This window comes from Hypomesus transpacificus, chromosome 17 (assembly GCF_021917145.1).
Source record: "Hypomesus transpacificus isolate Combined female chromosome 17, fHypTra1, whole genome shotgun sequence".
Lineage (NCBI taxonomy): Eukaryota > Metazoa > Chordata > Actinopteri > Osmeriformes > Osmeridae > Hypomesus > Hypomesus transpacificus.
In genome coordinates this window covers 9,422,920-9,442,149 of record NC_061076.1, presented here as the reverse complement: position 1 = coordinate 9,442,149, position 19,230 = coordinate 9,422,920, and the positions used below count along the sequence as shown (strand labels likewise).

The 19,230-nt window shown below is 44.5% G+C and overlaps 1 protein-coding gene and 1 non-coding gene across 2 annotated transcripts in view; one reads left to right on the top strand and one right to left on the bottom strand.

Annotated features, from left to right (window-relative positions):
* The window catches only part of tex2 (testis expressed 2), a 32,543-nt gene extending 14,889 nt beyond the window's left edge, over positions 1–17,654 (top strand). Inside the window, exons 9-13 of the mRNA XM_047038979.1 lie at positions 10,201–10,321; positions 11,034–11,156; positions 13,845–14,054; positions 14,402–14,522; positions 16,994–17,654. Of these exons, the coding sequence (XP_046894935.1) occupies positions 10,201–10,321; positions 11,034–11,156; positions 13,845–14,054; positions 14,402–14,522; positions 16,994–17,143 (725 nt within the window). The 3' untranslated portion in view covers positions 17,144–17,654. The remainder of the gene's footprint in view (positions 1–10,200; positions 10,322–11,033; positions 11,157–13,844; positions 14,055–14,401; positions 14,523–16,993) is intronic.
* Positions 17,655–19,076: 1,422 nt separating this feature from the next.
* LOC124480118 lies at positions 19,077–19,216 on the bottom strand. Its single transcript, XR_006957518.1, has one exon. It is a non-coding gene; the product is annotated as a small nucleolar RNA SNORA50 (small nucleolar RNA).
* Between the last annotated feature and the right edge of the window lie 14 nt (positions 19,217–19,230).

Genomic DNA, 19,230 nt, shown 5'->3' with positions numbered 1-19,230 from the left:
CTGGATTACTTGTGGTCTAAATGGGACTATCACAATTTAGCTATGTAAAGAACAACAGGTAGAATAGTGTGGGGTCACTCCAATATGCTTTATTTGAACAGAAAATAGGACTGAACGGAACAGCAAACAAACAATATAAACATCCCCCCTCCATTGTCCATGTCTTGGAAACAGGCAGTCCACTCATACATGGTTGTGAAAAAATCTACTGTTTGTGATGTTCTGAAAAGTGTTTCAACTGCATTGGCCAGCCTGATTAATGAGTTTGTTAAATCATCATAACATTTTAGATTTACTTACTGTGACAGTATGGGTTATAGTAATTAATATGGGTTTCTGCAGCAGACGTTCTATGGTAATAGTCAGTAGTCAAGAGATATGTATGATGAACATAATGGATTAAGATACCTAAACTTGGGTATAATCCTAATTAAAGGTTTTGCAGTCCTAGACTCCCAGTTCTAGACTGCAAATCGCTTTCAAGCAAGATCCTTTATTTTATGTCACCCCCAAAATCCCACAGAGATGTATCCTCATGGGCCTTCTTTGTTTTTTTTCCGAAGGATGACCAGATCATCCAGGCCAAGCAGAATTTTTTTCTTTTGGGGAATATGCCCAATATTATTGGAGCAATCGACTGCACCCATGTGCACATACAAGCATCTCATGAGAATGAGTGGGAGTTTGTAAACCGAAAGTGGAGACACAGCATCAATGTTCAACTTGTGGGCAACTGAGCTCCTCATCACAAACTGTGTTGTGAAGTGGCCTGGGTCTGTCCATGATGCGCGCATCCTGAGGGAGAGCGCTCTATATAGAGAGCTCAAAACCAACCGACCAAATGGTATCATATTAGGAGACAGTGCCTACCCTCTTCTACCATGGCTGATGACCCCTTTTCTGGCTAAACACACACCTGAGCAGGCACGCTTCAACACTGCTCATTGCAAAACAAGATGCACCATTGAGCGCTTAATTGGAGTTCTGAAGAGGCGCTTTGCATGCCTTAACTACTTGTGAGTGGAACCACAGAAAGCATGCAACATAATACTTGCTTGCATTGTAGTACACAACATCGCGACCAGGTGCAAAGTCCCTCTCTGTGATGACGTCCCTGATGCACCTGAGCCCATTTGCTGTACTGAAAGGATGCTAGCCTACATAGCCTACCTACTTTATGTACTTCCTGTTGAACAATTCAAGTGAAATGTATAAATAAATATAAATACTGTAAAATGCATGATATAAATGTTGTATTATTTAACTAACCAAGTTTAGTTGCCTGATATCCTCCATGAATCCACCCTCCTGCTGGGATCAGTTTAATCCTGATTTTTGGGATCAAAATGATCCCGATCCTACCAAAAAGTTTTGAAAAACCCAAACTCAAGGTTTGATCCGGATCAACAACAAGATTAGATTACGTGATCCAATCCAATTTCTGAATCCTTTTTTTCTTTTGAAATACCCATTTTCAAGATTTGATCCAATCCGATAGCCGTAATACGATCAGATTACTTTTGAAAAACTGGCCCCCAGAGTATCTGACAGAAAACTAAGGAAAGGAGGGGAGAGAGGAGGGTAGAGAGGAGGGAAAAGAAGGGGAAGATAAGGGGGCACACTTTACTATTTGATTCAACTCTCAAGTGACATGGAGGCATAGGGTGGGGTGTGTGTTTGTGTGAGTTTATGTGTGTGTTTGGGGAACAGAGTCAACAGGGGGTGAATGTTTTTAACCTATAGAGATGGTTTACTCAAGTACCTTTACTCATTTGCCATCTTGCCATTTCTCCTTGGTTCACAGCAAGACTAAAAAGTGTTTCACAGGGAATATTCCCCAGGCATTATAAGCCTACTACTGCACCTAATGAGTCCTGGGGGAATACTCTACGGTCATCAGCAGCTCCAGGGGCGGTCCTAGCACATTTGGCGCTCTAGACGAGCTTCACTCGTAGCTTCACCCCCCCCCCCCCCCCCCCCCCCCAGGTCCAATTGTAGGTCCAATCAGCGAACAGAGGGAGTGGCTGAGAACGATGACGTTAATGTCGTGCACTTATTTGAGTAGTTCAGTAATGGCGGCGGAGAAAGATGCGAGCGAAACTATTCTGCGGTTGTGGCAACGCTGTCGAATTTAGGTTAAAGCCGGAGCAAGAACATTCCTTGCTGAGTTTTGTTGGTGGCCATGATGTTGTGGCCCTCCTCCCCACGGGGTTCGGGAAAAGTTTGATTTTCCAGCTACGGCAGCTAGCTCCGTTACAGTAGTGGTGAAGGAGTTGGCTAAGGCGAACGCTTGCGATTGGTTATTGCAAATCAGAGTGGCTCTGGGCGGATCCAATAGTTTTAAACTTCAACAGAGGACCTGCCTTCAAGGAAGTTAACGTTTGTCAATCGAGAGATCCCAGACCCTCTGTACAAATGAAATGTACGAGGGTCTGGTTAGGACCAGGCCACCCCCCCCCCCCCCCCCCCCCCCCCCCCCCCCCCAATTCAAGTGAAATGTATAAATAAATATAAATACTGTAAAATGCATGATATAAATGTTGTATTATTTAACTAACCAAGTTTAGTTGCCTGATATCCTCCATGAATCCACCCTCCTGCTGGGATCAGTTTAATCCTGATTTTTGGGATCAAAATGATCCCGATCCTACCAAAAAGTTTTGAAAAACCCAAACTCAAGGTTTGATCCGGATCAACAACAAGATTAGATTACGTGATCCAATCCAATTTCTGAATCCTTTTTTTCTTTTGAAATACCCATTTTCAAGATTTGATCCAATCCGATAGCCGTAATACGATCAGATTACTTTTGAAAAACTGGCCCCCAGAGTATCTGACAGAAAACTAAGGAAAGGAGGGGAGAGAGGAGGGTAGAGAGGAGGGAAAAGAAGGGGAAGATAAGGGGGCACACTTTACTATTTGATTCAACTCTCAAGTGACATGGAGGCATAGGGTGGGGTGTGTGTTTGTGTGAGTTTATGTGTGTGTTTGGGGAACAGAGTCAACAGGGGGTGAATGTTTTTAACCTATAGAGATGGTTTACTCAAGTACCTTTACTCATTTGCCATCTTGCCATTTCTCCTTGGTTCACAGCAAGACTAAAAAGTGTTTCACAGGGAATATTCCCCAGGCATTATAAGCCTACTACTGCACCTAATGAGTCCTGGGGGAATACTCTACGGTCATCAGCAGCTCCAGGGGCGGTCCTAGCACATTTGGCGCTCTAGACGAGCTTCACTCGTAGCTTCACCCCCCCCCCCCCCCCCCCCCAGGTCCAATTGTAGGTCCAATCAGCGAACAGAGGGAGTGGCTGAGAACGATGACGTTAATGTCGTGCACTTATTTGAGTAGTTCAGTAATGGCGGCGGAGAAAGATGCGAGCGAAACTATTCTGCGGTTGTGGCAACGCTGTCGAATTTAGGTTAAAGCCGGAGCAAGAACATTCCTTGCTGAGTTTTGTTGGTGGCCATGATGTTGTGGCCCTCCTCCCCACGGGGTTCGGGAAAAGTTTGATTTTCCAGCTACGGCAGCTAGCTCCGTTACAGTAGTGGTGAAGGAGTTGGCTAAGGCGAACGCTTGCGATTGGTTATTGCAAATCAGAGTGGCTCTGGGCGGATCCAATAGTTTTAAACTTCAACAGAGGACCTGCCTTCAAGGAAGTTAACGTTTGTCAATCGAGAGATCCCAGACCCTCTGTACAAATGAAATGTACGAGGGTCTGGTTAGGACCAGGCCACCCCCCCCCCCCCCCCCCCCCCCCCCCCCCCCCCCCCCCCCTAAAAAAAAGTTTAAAACGTTTTAAAGTTTAAAACGCTTTTGCACAAAAACGGAATTGCAACTTTCAAACTTTATTTTGCCCTGCATTTCTTTCAAATAAACACAACAACGATCACAACGATGAATAAACATTAAATAAAGAACAAAATCCCTGAGAAAATATCAAGTCTGTGCTGAACTACGCTCCGGCCACTCCCCCCTGTTCAACGGTGCACACAAGGTGCACGGTCACATTCACTCCCTCATCGCCTGCAAATAATGTTTTTTTAGTCTTCTGTTCTGTTGATGCCTGGCAAACAACAATCTTAGAAGTGTACTCATATTAGGGGGTGTGATTTGCACTTTAGGGCCACTGTATATATTCACTCATTTTAAGCAATCAATCTCCCTGAACAAAATTTGACAAAACGGAATTCACCAAAATGTCATGACACATCGAAAATGACGCAAATTGCAGCAGCTGAACTTTAACTGATGTTTCGACTGAATGACAATAACAAGGAACTTCAGAAGTCACTGGCTAGCTAGCGTTAGCTAACTATCCAGCAAGATTAAATACAATCCATTCGTTAAAGTTGACAATACAACACTTGGATTTCTACCAGTATTCCTCACATGTTGACAAATTGCCGTGTTTGTCTTCCTTAATGCTTAATGCAACAACACTACAAATATCTTACTCGTTGCATAGCACACTCATTAGGCATTAAGGATATTAAGGAAGACAAACACTGCAATTATTGGGTGTGCTATGCAACGAGTAAGCTAAGATATTTGTAGCGTTGCACTGGCTAATTGGCTATGTATGTGCGCCCCTATTTTAATCGTGTTTTTTTTGTATAACGTAGAATAAATGGACATATAATTTTTGATATAGGCTACTGTAAAATCCTTAAAGAACTAGGTTATGTGACAGGGAGTAGAAAAACGTTCAATGATAAGGTACATCTTTTCTTCTTAACTCCACTAAAGTGCCCGGGGCAATTCACGCATTCATGAACCGTTTTCTTATCTGGAATTCATCATTGGCGACTAGAATTTAAGGATTTACCTTTCGCCTTTGCACATTTCTCTTATTCTTCCTTTCTTTTCTTCTTAAATTTCGCCCTGGATAGCTTTTGCCTCTTCATTATTTCGTTCTTCAAAGTTCTTGAACACACACACTCTGACCAAACGCTAGCATGTTCTGATAACACCAAGCTTCCTTTTTTAAGGGGACGTATACCTGGCTCATTTTACCCTAATGTTAGATTTATTTTTGAATGTCAAAATATTGGTAGGAGATAAAGAAGGGGGCGCAAAAAAAAAAATGCCCAGCAACAAAAAAATAAAAACGTTTATTTTTATTTTCCCCTCTGAGTGGCGCCCTAGGCGACCGCCTACACCGCCTGTAGGAAAGACCGCCCCTGAGCAGCTCTGTGCTCCGTTCCACCAGAAGTGAAGCTAGAAACTACACAGAGCTAAAAGCTCTATAATAGATCAATCTTCCTGAATGTTCAGAGAACTTGCCCGTTCTTTACTGCTTTGTCATTGATCTTCCTCTCGTTGTTCTTTGAATTTTGAGAGAGCAGGAGACAGAAAAAGAGAGAGGGAGAGAGAGAGGTAGAGAGAGAGAACGCGAGAGATAAGAAAGTGTTCAGAGAGGAAAAATAAGTGTACAAAGAGATACAAAAATAATTTCATTAGAAAGGAATAAGGCTTTGGTATGTTTATTACTTTTCTTGAGCCCAAAGACAAGAGCTCACCTTATTTAGTGTTGGCTCACTTTGTCTCACTACAGGGTGGAACTGGGTTCAGTCAAATAGTACATCAGCAGGCTACATCTCCAATTGGACCCCAACCTCTCTTCTCTGGCAGGAATTCAGATCCCTCCCTCCTATATCAGGAAGTTGCCTGGTGAGTCCAGCCAATCAGTAGAGAGGCTGGCTGAGAGATGACCTTTGTGGTTGTTGGGAAATGCTTCATCTTTTTGGCAGCTCAGTGTGACATTTTTCAGCTGTTGGGAGTCTGGCAGGCAGGAGAGTCTAAGGGTAGTCCACTGAAACAAAATTCATTAAGCAGACTTTCCCATTTGATAACTTAATCTAAAGGTTAGTTAGTAAGGTTAAAGCCTTGTACCAATTTTAGAGGGAGTGCAGAGTTGCTTGATATTCTGGCATTGCATAAAAACATTACTCATGTATCCTACTGCCGCTCCTGGGAATAACCCAGCCCGAGCCAGTACGGCTGCCTTCAGGCATGTATAGTCCTCGGCTTCATCCGTTAGAAGGGCGTAATAGGGCGAAACTTCACCGCTCAAGAAAGGGGCAAGCACCTTTGCCCAATCAGCCCGTGGCCAGCCTTCCCGGCCCGCCACCACCTCGAAGGTGTGCAGGTACGCCTCGATGTCATCGTCGGCCGTAAGCTTGGTCAGGACCTGGCTGGCTGTGCGCCGTGCATCAGTGGCTGCTGCGTGTTGCGTCTGTAGCCACCCTCCCGTCAGTTGACCTAGGTTTGTCACTAGCTGTTGAGTCACCCTCTGTTTGTCTATGTATGCTTGGAGTAGGTGGCCCAGTATAGTAGCGGGGTCGACAGGGACATCAGGGCCCCCCTCTTGGCCTGGAGATCAGCTGCTTCGCTGATCCATCTTCTTTGCCGGGGCTTAACTCAGTGCCCGCATTCTCCACCACTGTGGCAAAGAAAGAGGTTGGGCGGAGAGTGAATTGGTTTTTAATGCAGCCGAAACAAAAAACAAATCAACTGAAAGTACCCGGTAGACAGGGACCGGTGTCCCGCTAAAAACAGTATGAAAAGAAGCCGGGAGAGGCCGTCGGCTTTACCATGTTGCTTTCCTGAACGATGGCTGACGTCAAAACAGAAATCCTGCAGAGACAGGAACCAACGGGTGATCCTGGCATTGCTGTCCTTGGCCCGGGCCATCCATTGTAGGGGTGCTTGGTCGGTCACCAGGGTGAAGCGTCGGCCCAGCAGGTAATAACAGAGCTCCTGCAGGGCCCACTTGATGGCCAGAGCCTCTCGTTCCACGGTAGCAAACCGGCTTTTGGCAGGGGTTAGCTTGCGGCTAGCAAAGAATATGGGGTGCTCTTCATCCCCGACGTCTTGGGAGAGAACCGCCCCAACCCCGTCTCCGAAGCGGTGAGGGCTTCTTTTAGTTTCAGGAACGCTTCTTCCTCAGCGGTTGTCCATACGACCACCTCGGGGCGGCCCTTTTTAGTTAGGTCTGACAAAGGGGCAGCGATAGAGGAAAAGTTGGGGATGAATTGCCTGCAGTAGCCCGCCAGTCCCAGAAAGGCTCGCACCTGGGTTTTGGTCCTTGGAGTAGGGGTGTTATGCACCGCTTCTACTTTGGCTTGTTGTGGCTTTACCATGCCCTGGCCGATGGTATATCCCAGGTAGCTTTACTTCTGACAGAGCCAGGCTGCAGTTCTTCGGCTTGGTGGTTAGTGTCGCCCGTCGTAAAGCTTCCAACACCTTCCGGAGGTGCTCCATGTGTTCGGCCCAGGTCCCTGAGTGGATCACAACGTCATCGAGGTAGGCGGCAGCAAACTCCCTGTGTGGCCTCAGAACGACGTCCATTAACCGTTGGAAGGTCGCAGGCGATGTAAGCCAAAGGGTAGCATCCTGTATTGCCAGTGGCCGCTGTGTGTGCTGAAGGCGGTTATCTCCAAGTCAGGGGCACCTGCCAGTAGCCCTTGGTAAGGTCGACTGTGGACACGTAGCGAGCCGTTCCCAGTCTATCAGCTCGACCACTCTGGGCATGGGGTAAGCGTCGAACTTGGAGACTTCGTTTAAATGGCGGAAGTCGTTAGAGATAAGCACACTCCCGTCCTGCAAGGGGACAGCAACGATTGGGCTGGAACAGGGACTGTGCGACTCCTCTATGATGTTTAGTCGGCGCATTTCGGCTACTGCCTCCTCTACCGCTTTCCTCCTGGCTTCGGGTAAACGATACGGCTTCAACCGGACCCGTACTCCCGGTGGGGTAACGATGTTGTGGTGTAGCAGCTGGGTGTAGCCCGGGCTAGGGTCGTACACGTCTTGGTGCTGGCTTACGAGTTCCCTCACTTCCTGGCGCTGCGTGGGGGTGAGGTCTTCGCCCATGGCGACGTCTTCGAGAGGACGGGCGAAAGCAGAGAGGGGGGAGGTTCGGGTTTCTCCCAGCGTTTCAGCAGGTTGATGTGGTAGGTTTGGGTATCCTTTCTCTTCCCACCCCGGTGCACCCTGTAGGTGACCAGACCGAGCTTCTCTGTTACGGAGTACGGGTCTTGCCAGGCCGCTAGGAATTGACACCGAGCATCCGGTATCATGACCAACACCCGGTCACCCGGGGAGAACTCTCGTGGCTGAGCGGGTCGGTTGTAGGTTCTCCGCTGGCCAGCTGCACCGCCTCCATGTGTTCCTTCACTATTGGTCGTACACGTCGGATCCTCTTCTCCATTTCCCATACATGCTCGATCACCGTCCGCAGGGGGGGTGGCTGTTGCTCCCAGGCCTATCTCACGACATCCAGGAGCCCTCGTGGCCGCCGGCCAAAAAGCTCAAACGGAGTGAATCCGGTGGATGCCTGGGGCACCCATCTCACAGCGAAAAGGACGTACGGAAGCATTAGGTCCCAGTCCCGACTGTCTTCAGTCACCACTCTTCGGAGCATTTTCTTTAGTGTTTGGTTGAAGCGCTCAACCAGGCCGTCTGTCTGGGGGTGGTATACGGAGGTGTGCAGGTGGTGAATCTGTAGCAAACGGCAGAGGTCGGGTACCTTAGTCCGTCAGTATGTCTTTTGGGATCCTGACCCTGCTGAACAGCTGGACGAGTTCCCTGGCGATGGCTTTCGATGTTGCTTTACACAGCAGAACTGCTTCCGGGTACCTGGTTGTGTAATCCACCAGCACCAGGATGTACTCGTGTCCGCGGCCTGACTTCGGTAGAGGTCCCGCTAAGTCCATACAAGCCAGACAAGTCAGGCTCACCTTCGCGGTCTGCTTCCTCTTCTTCCGCCAGGTAGGACACTATTGGTGGGCCAGGGCAGGGGGCTTCTGGCGGTTGGCCTCGCTTGGGGTTTCGCGGGGTGCGCAGTAATTCTTCCAAGCCTGGCTTGGCCTACGTGGCTGCGACATCACAGTGCATATCCGCTCGTCTTTAAAAAGACGCCTTATCGGACGTGGCCCAATGGATATGCGCTGCTAACATGGGTGTGGTAGTGGGCGGAGGAAGGAAGGTGGAGTAAGACGCCTCACGTTCCCGATGACTGACGCGCGCTGTCCGATTGCCCTGCCTGAACTAGCTGCACTTATTTATTCAAAACCTAAAGCTCTTCTTTCATGAGCTCCTTTGTATATTTCTGTACAAGATTGAAAGTAAATGGCAGAGATCATAAAAAAATTCATGGCAAACACGAAAACAAGATTGAAACCAAACTTAAAAATGTTTTACTATAAGCTTATGTGGTTGTGAATACAGTATTACACAGTACAAAAGAAAGAGTGGTAGGACAGACACCAAAACCTAATTTTGAAAAAGGGGATTACGGAATGGTGTCTGTGTGTGTGTGCCATGAACTGTAGCATACAGTAATGTATACTATTTTTGACAATATTGTCAGAATGTCTTCTTACAGTCACTGTACTGTTGCACGGTATGATACAGTAATCCACCAGACTGTGACTGTGCATGGGTGCTAAAATATATGTTTCTGTGTAGTATACCGTGTGTTGTGCTGAAACAGCTATTATGTGTACATTAGAACATATGCATACTACAGTATATTGTTACATACCTGTTATCTTTTCTACAGTAAAGGTTCAAATGATACCCACCACTGTAAATCAAGTCAAATCAGACTATTTATAGGCCTATTCTAAAGCCATGATTTGTTGGGGTTAAGTAAAGCAATGAGTGTTTGCACATGTGAGGAGTTAGTGTAAGGCACTGATGAATTAGTGTGTCATTTTGATTGGTTCTGTTTTAAAAAGTAAATCAAGATGCTTCCTGTTAGAATTGTGTGTGTTGTTGCAAAAATTGTGTGTGTTTTGCAAAAAGTGTTTTATTAAATTGAAAACTGGGTCAAAGGCCCAAAATGTGCGTATGGTTTTGCAGATTTGAGGTGTGGTTCTGTTGTTGGAGTGTCAGGTTTCAGAAATTGTGTGACAAGTAAGGAATTTGTGTGTAAAAAAACGTAATATCAAACATGTCAACATGTATTTGTGAGCTGCCACAAGGGGGGGAGAGAGACCAGGGTGCCCTTCCTGCTCCGGATGGACCTCTTGGGAAACTGTTGTGTGAATCACTTTTTAGTAATGCCTCATCTCCTCTCCCTCCCCGTTTCATCTTTACACCCCCCTCTTTCCCCTCTGCTCCTGTCTCTCCGACTTTCCTACTCCCTCTCAACTCCTCTGCCATCTCTGCTTTCTTCTGCCTTCCATACAGGGCTGTGGTTTGACCTAGAGGTATCCTACACAGGCTCTTTCCTCATGACCCTGGAAACCAAAATGAACCTGGCTCGTCTGGGGAAGGAGGGTGAAGGCCAGGGGGAGCAGGGCAAGGAGGGGTAGGAAAACACAGACACAAAGTCTCTAGCTAGAGGGTTGTTGTAATGTCGTCTTATTGAGAGTGTGTTTACATGGTTCAATGACCCTATCTTTGTCACTGCTAATAATGTCAGTGAATGTGGGGAAGACCAGCTGCTTTCATTTCTCTCTTCCTTGTATTTACTGAACTATTTCTCTCTGGTCACTCCTTTTCTGGATGCTAACCTCCTTGGATGTGCCTTTTCTGTGATGGGTGAGTTTGGAAAAGCTTGCTATATCAACCCCAAAACGAGCAAATTCATATTTTTTCAATCTCTCAAATGATGCATCTTTGTTTTGAAAGTCATTCTCACAGCCAAAACCTCTGAATGAACACTGTTAATATTCTGAGTGGAATTGTTAAGTCAGAACTGGAATTCTTTTATGCTTGGAAAGTGCTCTTTGTGGATTCAGTCTAACAGAAATCTGAGTAAATCCTCCATCTTAACATTAGAGATGGCATTTGGAGTCACGGGGAAATGGATTTAGTTGTTGGCGTAAATGTCTCTCTTTTCAAGAATACTCTGGGGTTCAAATTGTAGAATTTTCTCTGACAGAAATAAGAGCCTTGTTGAAAACGGATTAGCTTTGTGGCATTTCAAGCCTGTTGGTTGTCTGGTGCCACCCCAAATTCTGATCACAGCTTTGGTCCCATCAAGAAGATACTTACCCTGTGTAACTGTGTGTGTCCAGGCCCAGACCTCGGGCCTACTGTCTGGCTGACAGTGATGAAGAGTCCTCCAGTGCAGGTTCCTCGGATGAAGAGGATCCCCCAGAACTCCTCACCGACAAAACCACCCTGCCAGGGGCAGAAGGGTGAGCAACACTCAATCATATATGCTGTCACACAGACATACATATGTACATACACAGCAAAAATGTTTTAAGAAATAATGACATTTCAATCAGGACACTCACATACTGATTCATTTATTGATAAACGTCAGGAGGCTGAACGGTTAGGGAATCGGGCTGGTAATATAAAGGTCGCCAGTTCGATTCCCGGCCACACCAAAATGATGTGTACTTGGGCAAGGCAATTCACCCTACTTACCTCAGGGGAATGTCCCTGTACATACTATAAGTCGCTCTGGATAAGAGCGTCTGCTAAATGACTAAATGTAAATGTAAATAAGCATAGACAAAGAAATAGGTTTGGCAGAGTGGATGTATCAAGGGGAAGCACTCCCTGCCTCTAGCATTAATGAGCAACATACATCACGTTTCAAATTATGCAAATTATATCTCTCTCTGATTTTCCTAAATAGTTGATGCAAATGACAGTCAGTATAATTTTCAAGTCATCAACCGTTAGGGTATGATTCAAATTTTATTTAACAAACCTCCCAATGATAACGTTTTTTTTATTTTTATATAAAAAACCTCACTGTTCCAAATTATTATGCACAACAGTGTTACGCCTACTGGAAGATCCAGGCCACAACGCTCCCTATCTCCCGAATATTAGGGTTCCTTATGATTGTCTCAGAGCTCCGTTGGATACAAGCATGATTTTGTTTCCGTTTATTGTCATTTGTTGAATTTGCAGCATTAGGAGGTAATATTTACTGAAATCAAAACCTATTTCAATCAAAAAGATATTAACAGGGTAAGTAAATGTTAACATAGGACCCCTTTTTTACATCACCTTCACAATTCTTGCATCCATTGAACTCATCCATTGATTTTTTGGAGAGTTTCTGCTGGAATTTCTTGCAGGATGTCAGAATAGCCTCCTAGAGCTGCTGTTCTGCTGCATAGATCTTTTGCTTGAGGATGCTCCAAGGGTTCTCAACGGGGTTGAGGTCAGGGGAGGATGGTGGCCACACCATGAGTTTCTCTCCTTTTATGCCCATAGCAGCCAATTACACAGAGGTATTCTTTGCAGCATGAAATGGTACATTATCATGCATGAACATGACAATGGACATGGTGGCCATCCACCAACCATCCACTGCTCCATCCATCTGGACCATACAGGGTTGCACGGCGCTCAGTAAACAACACCGTTTGAAAATTAGTCTTCATGTATTTCTGGGAAGAATAGTAAGTTTATGCACAACTGCAAGCCTCTGGAGGATCCTACACCTTGAGGTTTGTGGGACTCCAGAGGCACCAGCAGCTTCAAATACCTGTTTGCTGCTTAGTAGTTGCATTTTAGCCGCTGCTCTCTTAATCTGATGAATTTGTCAAGCAGAAACCTTTCTCCTTATGCCTTTATCTGCACGAACCCGTCTGCGCTCTGAATCAGCCACAATTCACTTCACAGTACGATGATCACGCTTAAGTTTTTGTGAAATATTTAATGTTTTCAAACCTTGTCCAAGGCATTGCACGATTTGACACTTTTCAGCAGTAGAGATCATTTTTGTTTCCCATATTGCTTGAAACCTGTGGCCTGCATAATAATGTGGAACGTCCATCTTAAGTAGTTTTCCTTTAATTAGGCTCACCTGGATCACAGGTGTCTGTGATTGATTTCAGTGACAGAGCATACAGAAGGTATGATATTGATCTTTGCTGCTCTTATGGCAAAGTGGAGTTCTGAACTCCACGTAGGTTTGAAGGAGGTCTTTCTTTTTGGCATCTGAAAGCCCACGCGAGTGGTAAATTGCGACAGTGGGCAGGAAAGGGTCAAAAAGGAGGACAAAAGGGCGAAAAGGAGGACACGCAACAGCCGTCCGGACAAAGGGCTGGAAACCCGGACTGTCCAGACGAAATCCCCCCCCCCCACCAACTTTTTGGGATTGTCCTTCTTTTTGACCCTTTGTCCTCCATTTTGGGGTCATGCTTCTGGTCACCCTAATTATGAAGCTACCCGGAAGCTAGTTAGCTACCCGGAAGCTAACTAAAGCTAGTTAGCTACCGTTTCTGAAAAATAACTTAGGCTTTGGGGTCGTCGGAAATATTAATAAATCAAGCGTCTAAAGGTAAGACCTGTAAGACCGCCTATACTCGTGCATTACTTGGTGTGGCATATATTCCAGTGCGGTTTATACTCAGATTTACATACACAAAGCTCCCATTCTGGTGGGGTGCGGTTTATAGAAAATGCGGCTTATTTTTCGAAAAATACGGTAAGCAAAAATTTTCTGAAACTAAAACATTCCCCTTTTATACTGGTGCAAAAATCAAAAAGACTAACAAACAATTATTTAAGACAATATGCATGTAAAAAATCTTGGGTGCCTAAGACTTTTGCACAGTACTTGATATAATGTATATACAGAAATATAAATGCATGTATAGTATACATACCCACAGAATATACGTACATAATGTACATACACACCATCACCATATCAATAATTCACAGCATTTATAGTTATGGTAGATACGGTACAATCAAAAGCAACAGAAACCCAGGAACTGTTGCACTGAGGCTGTTCAGCAAGTTTGGCCTCACACACACAATGCTAGGAGGGCCATCACCTACAGTAGCCACAGCTCTGGAAACGAGGGAGTTTCCAATGAATAAGTGATGACCCTGACTTGCTCTCTTAGCTATGTGGGAGGCCACAGGCCCAGCAAGATCATGCGCTTCGTGGACAAGATCGCCAAGTCTAAGTACTTCCAGAAGGCCACGGAGACAGAGTTCATCAAGAAGAGGATGGAGGAGGTGTCCAACACGCCCCTGCTACTGACCGTGGAGGTCCAGGAGTGTCGCGGGTCGCTGGCTGTCAACATCCCCCCACCCCCCACTGACAGGATATGGTATGTTCCAGGAGGACTTCTCACTATGGTATTTTCAGTGTGATTATTCAACTATAGGGAAATATGGTTTGGCTAAATCAGGAAATCCCTCTGCTGGTCAGGTAAGGGGCATGCATGTGTACTTCTCTGCACACAATCAGGTGGTTTTGTCTTCTGCAACTGAAATGCAAAAATGTTGAAAGATATTTACGAATATGAATGAATGTTTATGTCCGTATGCAAGCTTTCAATTACTTAAAATCTTTCCCCCAAGGCTCAAATTACGTTTGACATTCTACAGAAAACACTGGTCAACCCAGTGTAACAGTTGAACTACTGACCCCCCCCCCCCACACACACAATTGCAGGTATGGCTTCAGGAGCCCCCCCCACTTGGAGCTGAAAGCCCGGCCCAAACTTGGGGAGCGGGAGGTAACATTGGCTCACGTCACCGACTGGATTGAGAAGAAGCTGGACCAGGAGTTCCAGGTAGGCCCATATCACCCTTTCATGATCACTGGTTTAGACAGATTTATGGTAAGTCAATAAGTAGCCATTTGTTTGGCGAATTACATCCGTGCGCATACTTTTTTAGATCAATAGGATGCTATCCAAATGTTTGCTGACATTCTGGTAGTGGCATTCTGGTTCACCTCCCCTCCAACCTAAGAATTTGTTTCAATAGGGTGAGGTCGAATTTGTGAATGAGGGTGGCCATGAAAGGGGTTGTGGCTCTCCCACAGCCACTAAGTATGGGTCTCACCTCACCCTTGTCTGGTTTTTAGAAGAGGCTTTAGAAGATTTATCCAGGTTTTACAAATTAATCATTATCCAGCCTCACTTCCCCACCCCCTCCCCTGAAGAGAAAAACATACAGTGCCCTCCAAAAGTATTGGAACAGTGAGGCGAATTCCTTTATTTTTGCTGTAGACTGAAAACATTTGGGCTTGACATCAAATAATGAACGTGAGACCAGAGATCAACGTTTCAGCTTTTATTTCCAGGTATTTACATCAGGATCTGATGCACAACTAAGAAAATATCACATTTTGTTTGAATCCACCCATTTGTCATGTGAGCAAAAGTATTGGAACAGATATACTTAAAACATATTTAAGTGAATAAGACTTAATATTTAGTTGCAAATCCTTTGCTTTCAATAACTGCAGCAAGTCTGTTACCCATTGACGTCACCAAACTTTTGCATTCTTCCTTTTTGATGCTTTCCCAGGCTTTCACTGCAGCCTCTTTCAGTTGTTGTTTGTTTTGTGGGGTTCCTCCCTTCAGTCTCCTCTTAAGCAGGTAAAATGCATGCTCTATAGGGTTTAAGTCTGGAGATTGACTTGGCCAGTCTAATACCTTCCATTTCTTGCCCCTGATGAACTCCTTTGTTGTTTTGGCAGTGTGTTTTGGGTCGTTATCTTGCTGCATGATGAAGGCTCTGCCAATCAGTTTGGTTGCATCTTTCCTTAAATTGGCAGACAAAATGTTTCTGTAGACTTCCGAGTTCATTTTGCTGCTGCCATCATGTGTTACATCCTCAATGAAGATTAATGAGCCCGTCCCAGAAGAAGCCATGCAAGCCCAAGCCATGACATTACCTCCACCGTGTTTCACAGATGAGCTTGTGTGTTTGGGATCATGAGCAGTTCCTTTCTTTCTCCAAACTTTAGCCTTTCCATCACTTTGGTAAAAGTTAATCTTTGTCTCATCAGTCCATAAAACTTTGTCCCAGAATTTTTGAGGTTCATCTCTGTACTTTTTGGCAAATTCCAGCCTGGCCTTCCTATTCTTCTTGCTAATGAGTGGTTTGCATCTTCTGGTGTAGCCCTTGTACTTTTGTTCATGAAGTCTTCTGCGAACAGTAGATAGTGATACCTTCACTCCTGCCATCTGGAGGTTGTTGCTGATCTCACTAACAGTTGTTTTAGGGTCTTTCTTTACAGCTCTCACAATGTTTCTGTCATCAACTGCTGATGTTTTCCTTGGTCTACCTGTTCGACGTCTGTTACTTAGTACACCAGTAGTTTTCTTCTTCTTCAGGACATTCCAAATGGTTGTACTGGCTATGGCCAATGTTTCTGCAATGGCTCTGATTGATTTTCCATCTTCTCTAAGACTCACAATTGCTTGTTTTTCACCCAAAGACAGCGCTCTGGTTTTCATGTTGTTTTCACCTCTGAATACAGTCTGCATAGACAAAACCTATCTTACCCAATCTGAACCTGAGTGTAGACATTCAGTGGTATTTATTGATTGAATAATGTATGTAATAGGACACACCTGGGCAACAAAACACACCTGTCAGTCACATGTTCCAATACTTTTGCTCACGTGACAAATGGGTGGGTTCGAACAAAAAGGTGATATTTTCTAATTTGTGCATCAGATCCTGATGTAAATACCTGGAAATAAAAGCTGAAACGTTGATCTCTGGTTTCACATTCATCGTTTGATGTCAAGCCCAAATGTTTTCAGTCTACAGCAAAAATAAAGGAATTGGCCTCACTGTTCCAATACTTTTGGAGGGCACTGTATATGCTTCGTTTTCCCTGTCAGTTGTTAGTGAACCACAGCATAGTGTCTCTGGATATAGCCACAAATACCACGTCTGTGACAGTTAAATGCAATGAAGGGAGCTTTTGCCCTGCTTTACCTACACAGAATACAGGGAACGATGGATGTTCTCCAGGATTTTGTTGTGGAGATCAATCATTTTTATAGAGCCATTGTAACCTCGCTGCTGTGGCTTGATGATTTGATGTTCGTCATTCTTGCCGGCACATTAGTCAACCCAGACCGTTTCCTTCAAATAAACCATATATACAGGCATTCCATCCAGCCAAAATATATTTAGTTTGTGGGGACACTAGGCATATTTAAAAAAGCTATGACATAATCATGAATTGTTATACACTTGACACTTCCAATTGCTCCACTCTGTTTTTGTTGGCTTACAGAAAATATTTTTGATGCCAAACATGGATGACGTGTGGCTACCCATCATGCATTCTGCCATGGACAGTCGTTCCAACACATACTTTGGTACTGTGACATCCGATGCCTTGAGGGACATGGACCACTCTGAACCTGAGGTCTCTGATATGTGAAAACACACACTTACAGTATGTGTGGAATACCATGGCAATACGACAGAAAGGCACAGGCCCACCTGGAGACACTTGTGGACTTGAGGCGTACTGTTCACTCTTCATGGCAGTAGTCGAGTCCCATTGCCGTGGCCACACTTACATGAAGATAAATTGTTCACTTTGATGATCAGTAAATCTGTTGCTAAAGGTAATAGATCTGGATATCTGAAAGTTGTCTGTTAAACAGGTCCTCAGTTCATTTGCCAGTCCCCTCGTTGTGAAACAAGATCAACAGAAAATGTTGCCTATGAAGACTCGCAAGAGACACTGTTAAAAAAAATATCCTCACTAAAAGAAAAGTAGGCCTATAGACACATGATTGTGACATGATAAGAAGGCTTAGATCACAGGTTTTTCTTCCAACAAGAAAGATTGCTGTCCCCTGAATACCAGATGAACCACAATACCTGTGATGTTTAGCAGCTTCACCAAACAACATAGATGTACACTTCAGACAAGTGTGTGTATCCATAATGTTGTTTTTATTGATGTGCCCCAGTCTTATTTTACTGTCAGATACTCAAAATCCCATGAGCCAAGCATGGGTTGAGGGTTTCCATTTCTAAACACATTGGTGTTGTTGATTCAGTGAATTCATTGTTTATCATTTCATAATGCTTCTGCATCTAATGCACACGTAATGGGGTTCAGAAACAGTTGAGTTCTCCTGGCCCAACCCACTTTGCTGCCTGTGCCATCTTCGCTGCCTGTGTCACCTGCATGGCACCCCGTATATGCAAACAGATCAATGCCACTGTGTCCATTAAACTGCGATACCAGCTGACACTCCTCCCTGTGCCAAAAGAGCCCACAGGAGACAGGTCCGAGTAGTCAAGGAAACCTCAACTCGTCCTTCAATGTCTTCAGCAAAACAATTGCTCTAAACCAGTTCAACTAAAAAGATAATTTTTGCAGTGCATCACAAATGACAGATTACTTATACAGATATCTATGTTCCAATTGTTGTATGTAGGCCTAATGAATGTACAATAAACTGGGTTCAGTTTCATAAAAGTACAACATACTTAAATTGATGTTAACGGTGTACCACTTGCTGATAGATGGGGTTGTGAACACAGCTGATATTAAGATTAGCTGAACTGTGTCTGTCTTCTTCGCCATAGCAGTCCCATCTTTACACTTACAGGGATACTGAGCTTCTCCCCCCTCCCCCATTGCAGGTGATAACTATAGTGCTTAACTGCCAGGGTTGAGCCAGTCTGCAAACAAAAATTATGGTTTTGTCTATGTAGCTATTGTTGGTGTCATGTTTCACATTCTGTACAGTACATATGAAAGACAAAGGTAATATCAACCATCTGCAAATGCCAGACTACAGTAGAAATGTGTTCCATGAAATTTGCCAAGAACATGCTTGCAATTCTGTTTTACAGTTAAGATCTGTTTAGTCATTCTTTTCACATTTTTTGTGTTGGCTAACAGTGTATGAGGCAGAAGTGCCTTTTAAATGATCTGACATTCCTCTAGTTGGTCCAATGGGTTCCAGTTTCAAACTGAAAGCAAACTTTTGAACATGTGTGCCATCTACTGTCTATGCTCTTGGTTTTAAATTTGTTTAGCGTTCATTACATTTGCAGTGGTAAAAAATGACATTGCTATTGTGTTCAGTGATTGTGACACATGATGGCTCAATAAATACCCTTTTGCTTCTAAGTGAATCACCTGATCATTTACCAAATTCCTTGAAATGGTTAGCCATCTTTGAAAAACGTGGGTTATGCTATGACAACTGCAGCATTACTCATCTTGATATAACTCTGGACAAATCTGAATAGTAGCCTACTGGTTTATGTAGACATTAATTTAGGGTTAAGATGTTAATTAACTCACATTTAAAATCTTAACGTTGGACAATCTTGACATGGTATACACTTGTGGGTTGCCTTTAAAAGAGAGACTTGGTAGAAAAGCCAAGAAACCCCAGTTATAAACAAACCTTTTTCTGCTCTTGCACTATAGCTTGGCCTAGGCAGCCATTGTTAAGGCCACCCAAGTTCAAAGAAAGTGCATACCACAGAATGACT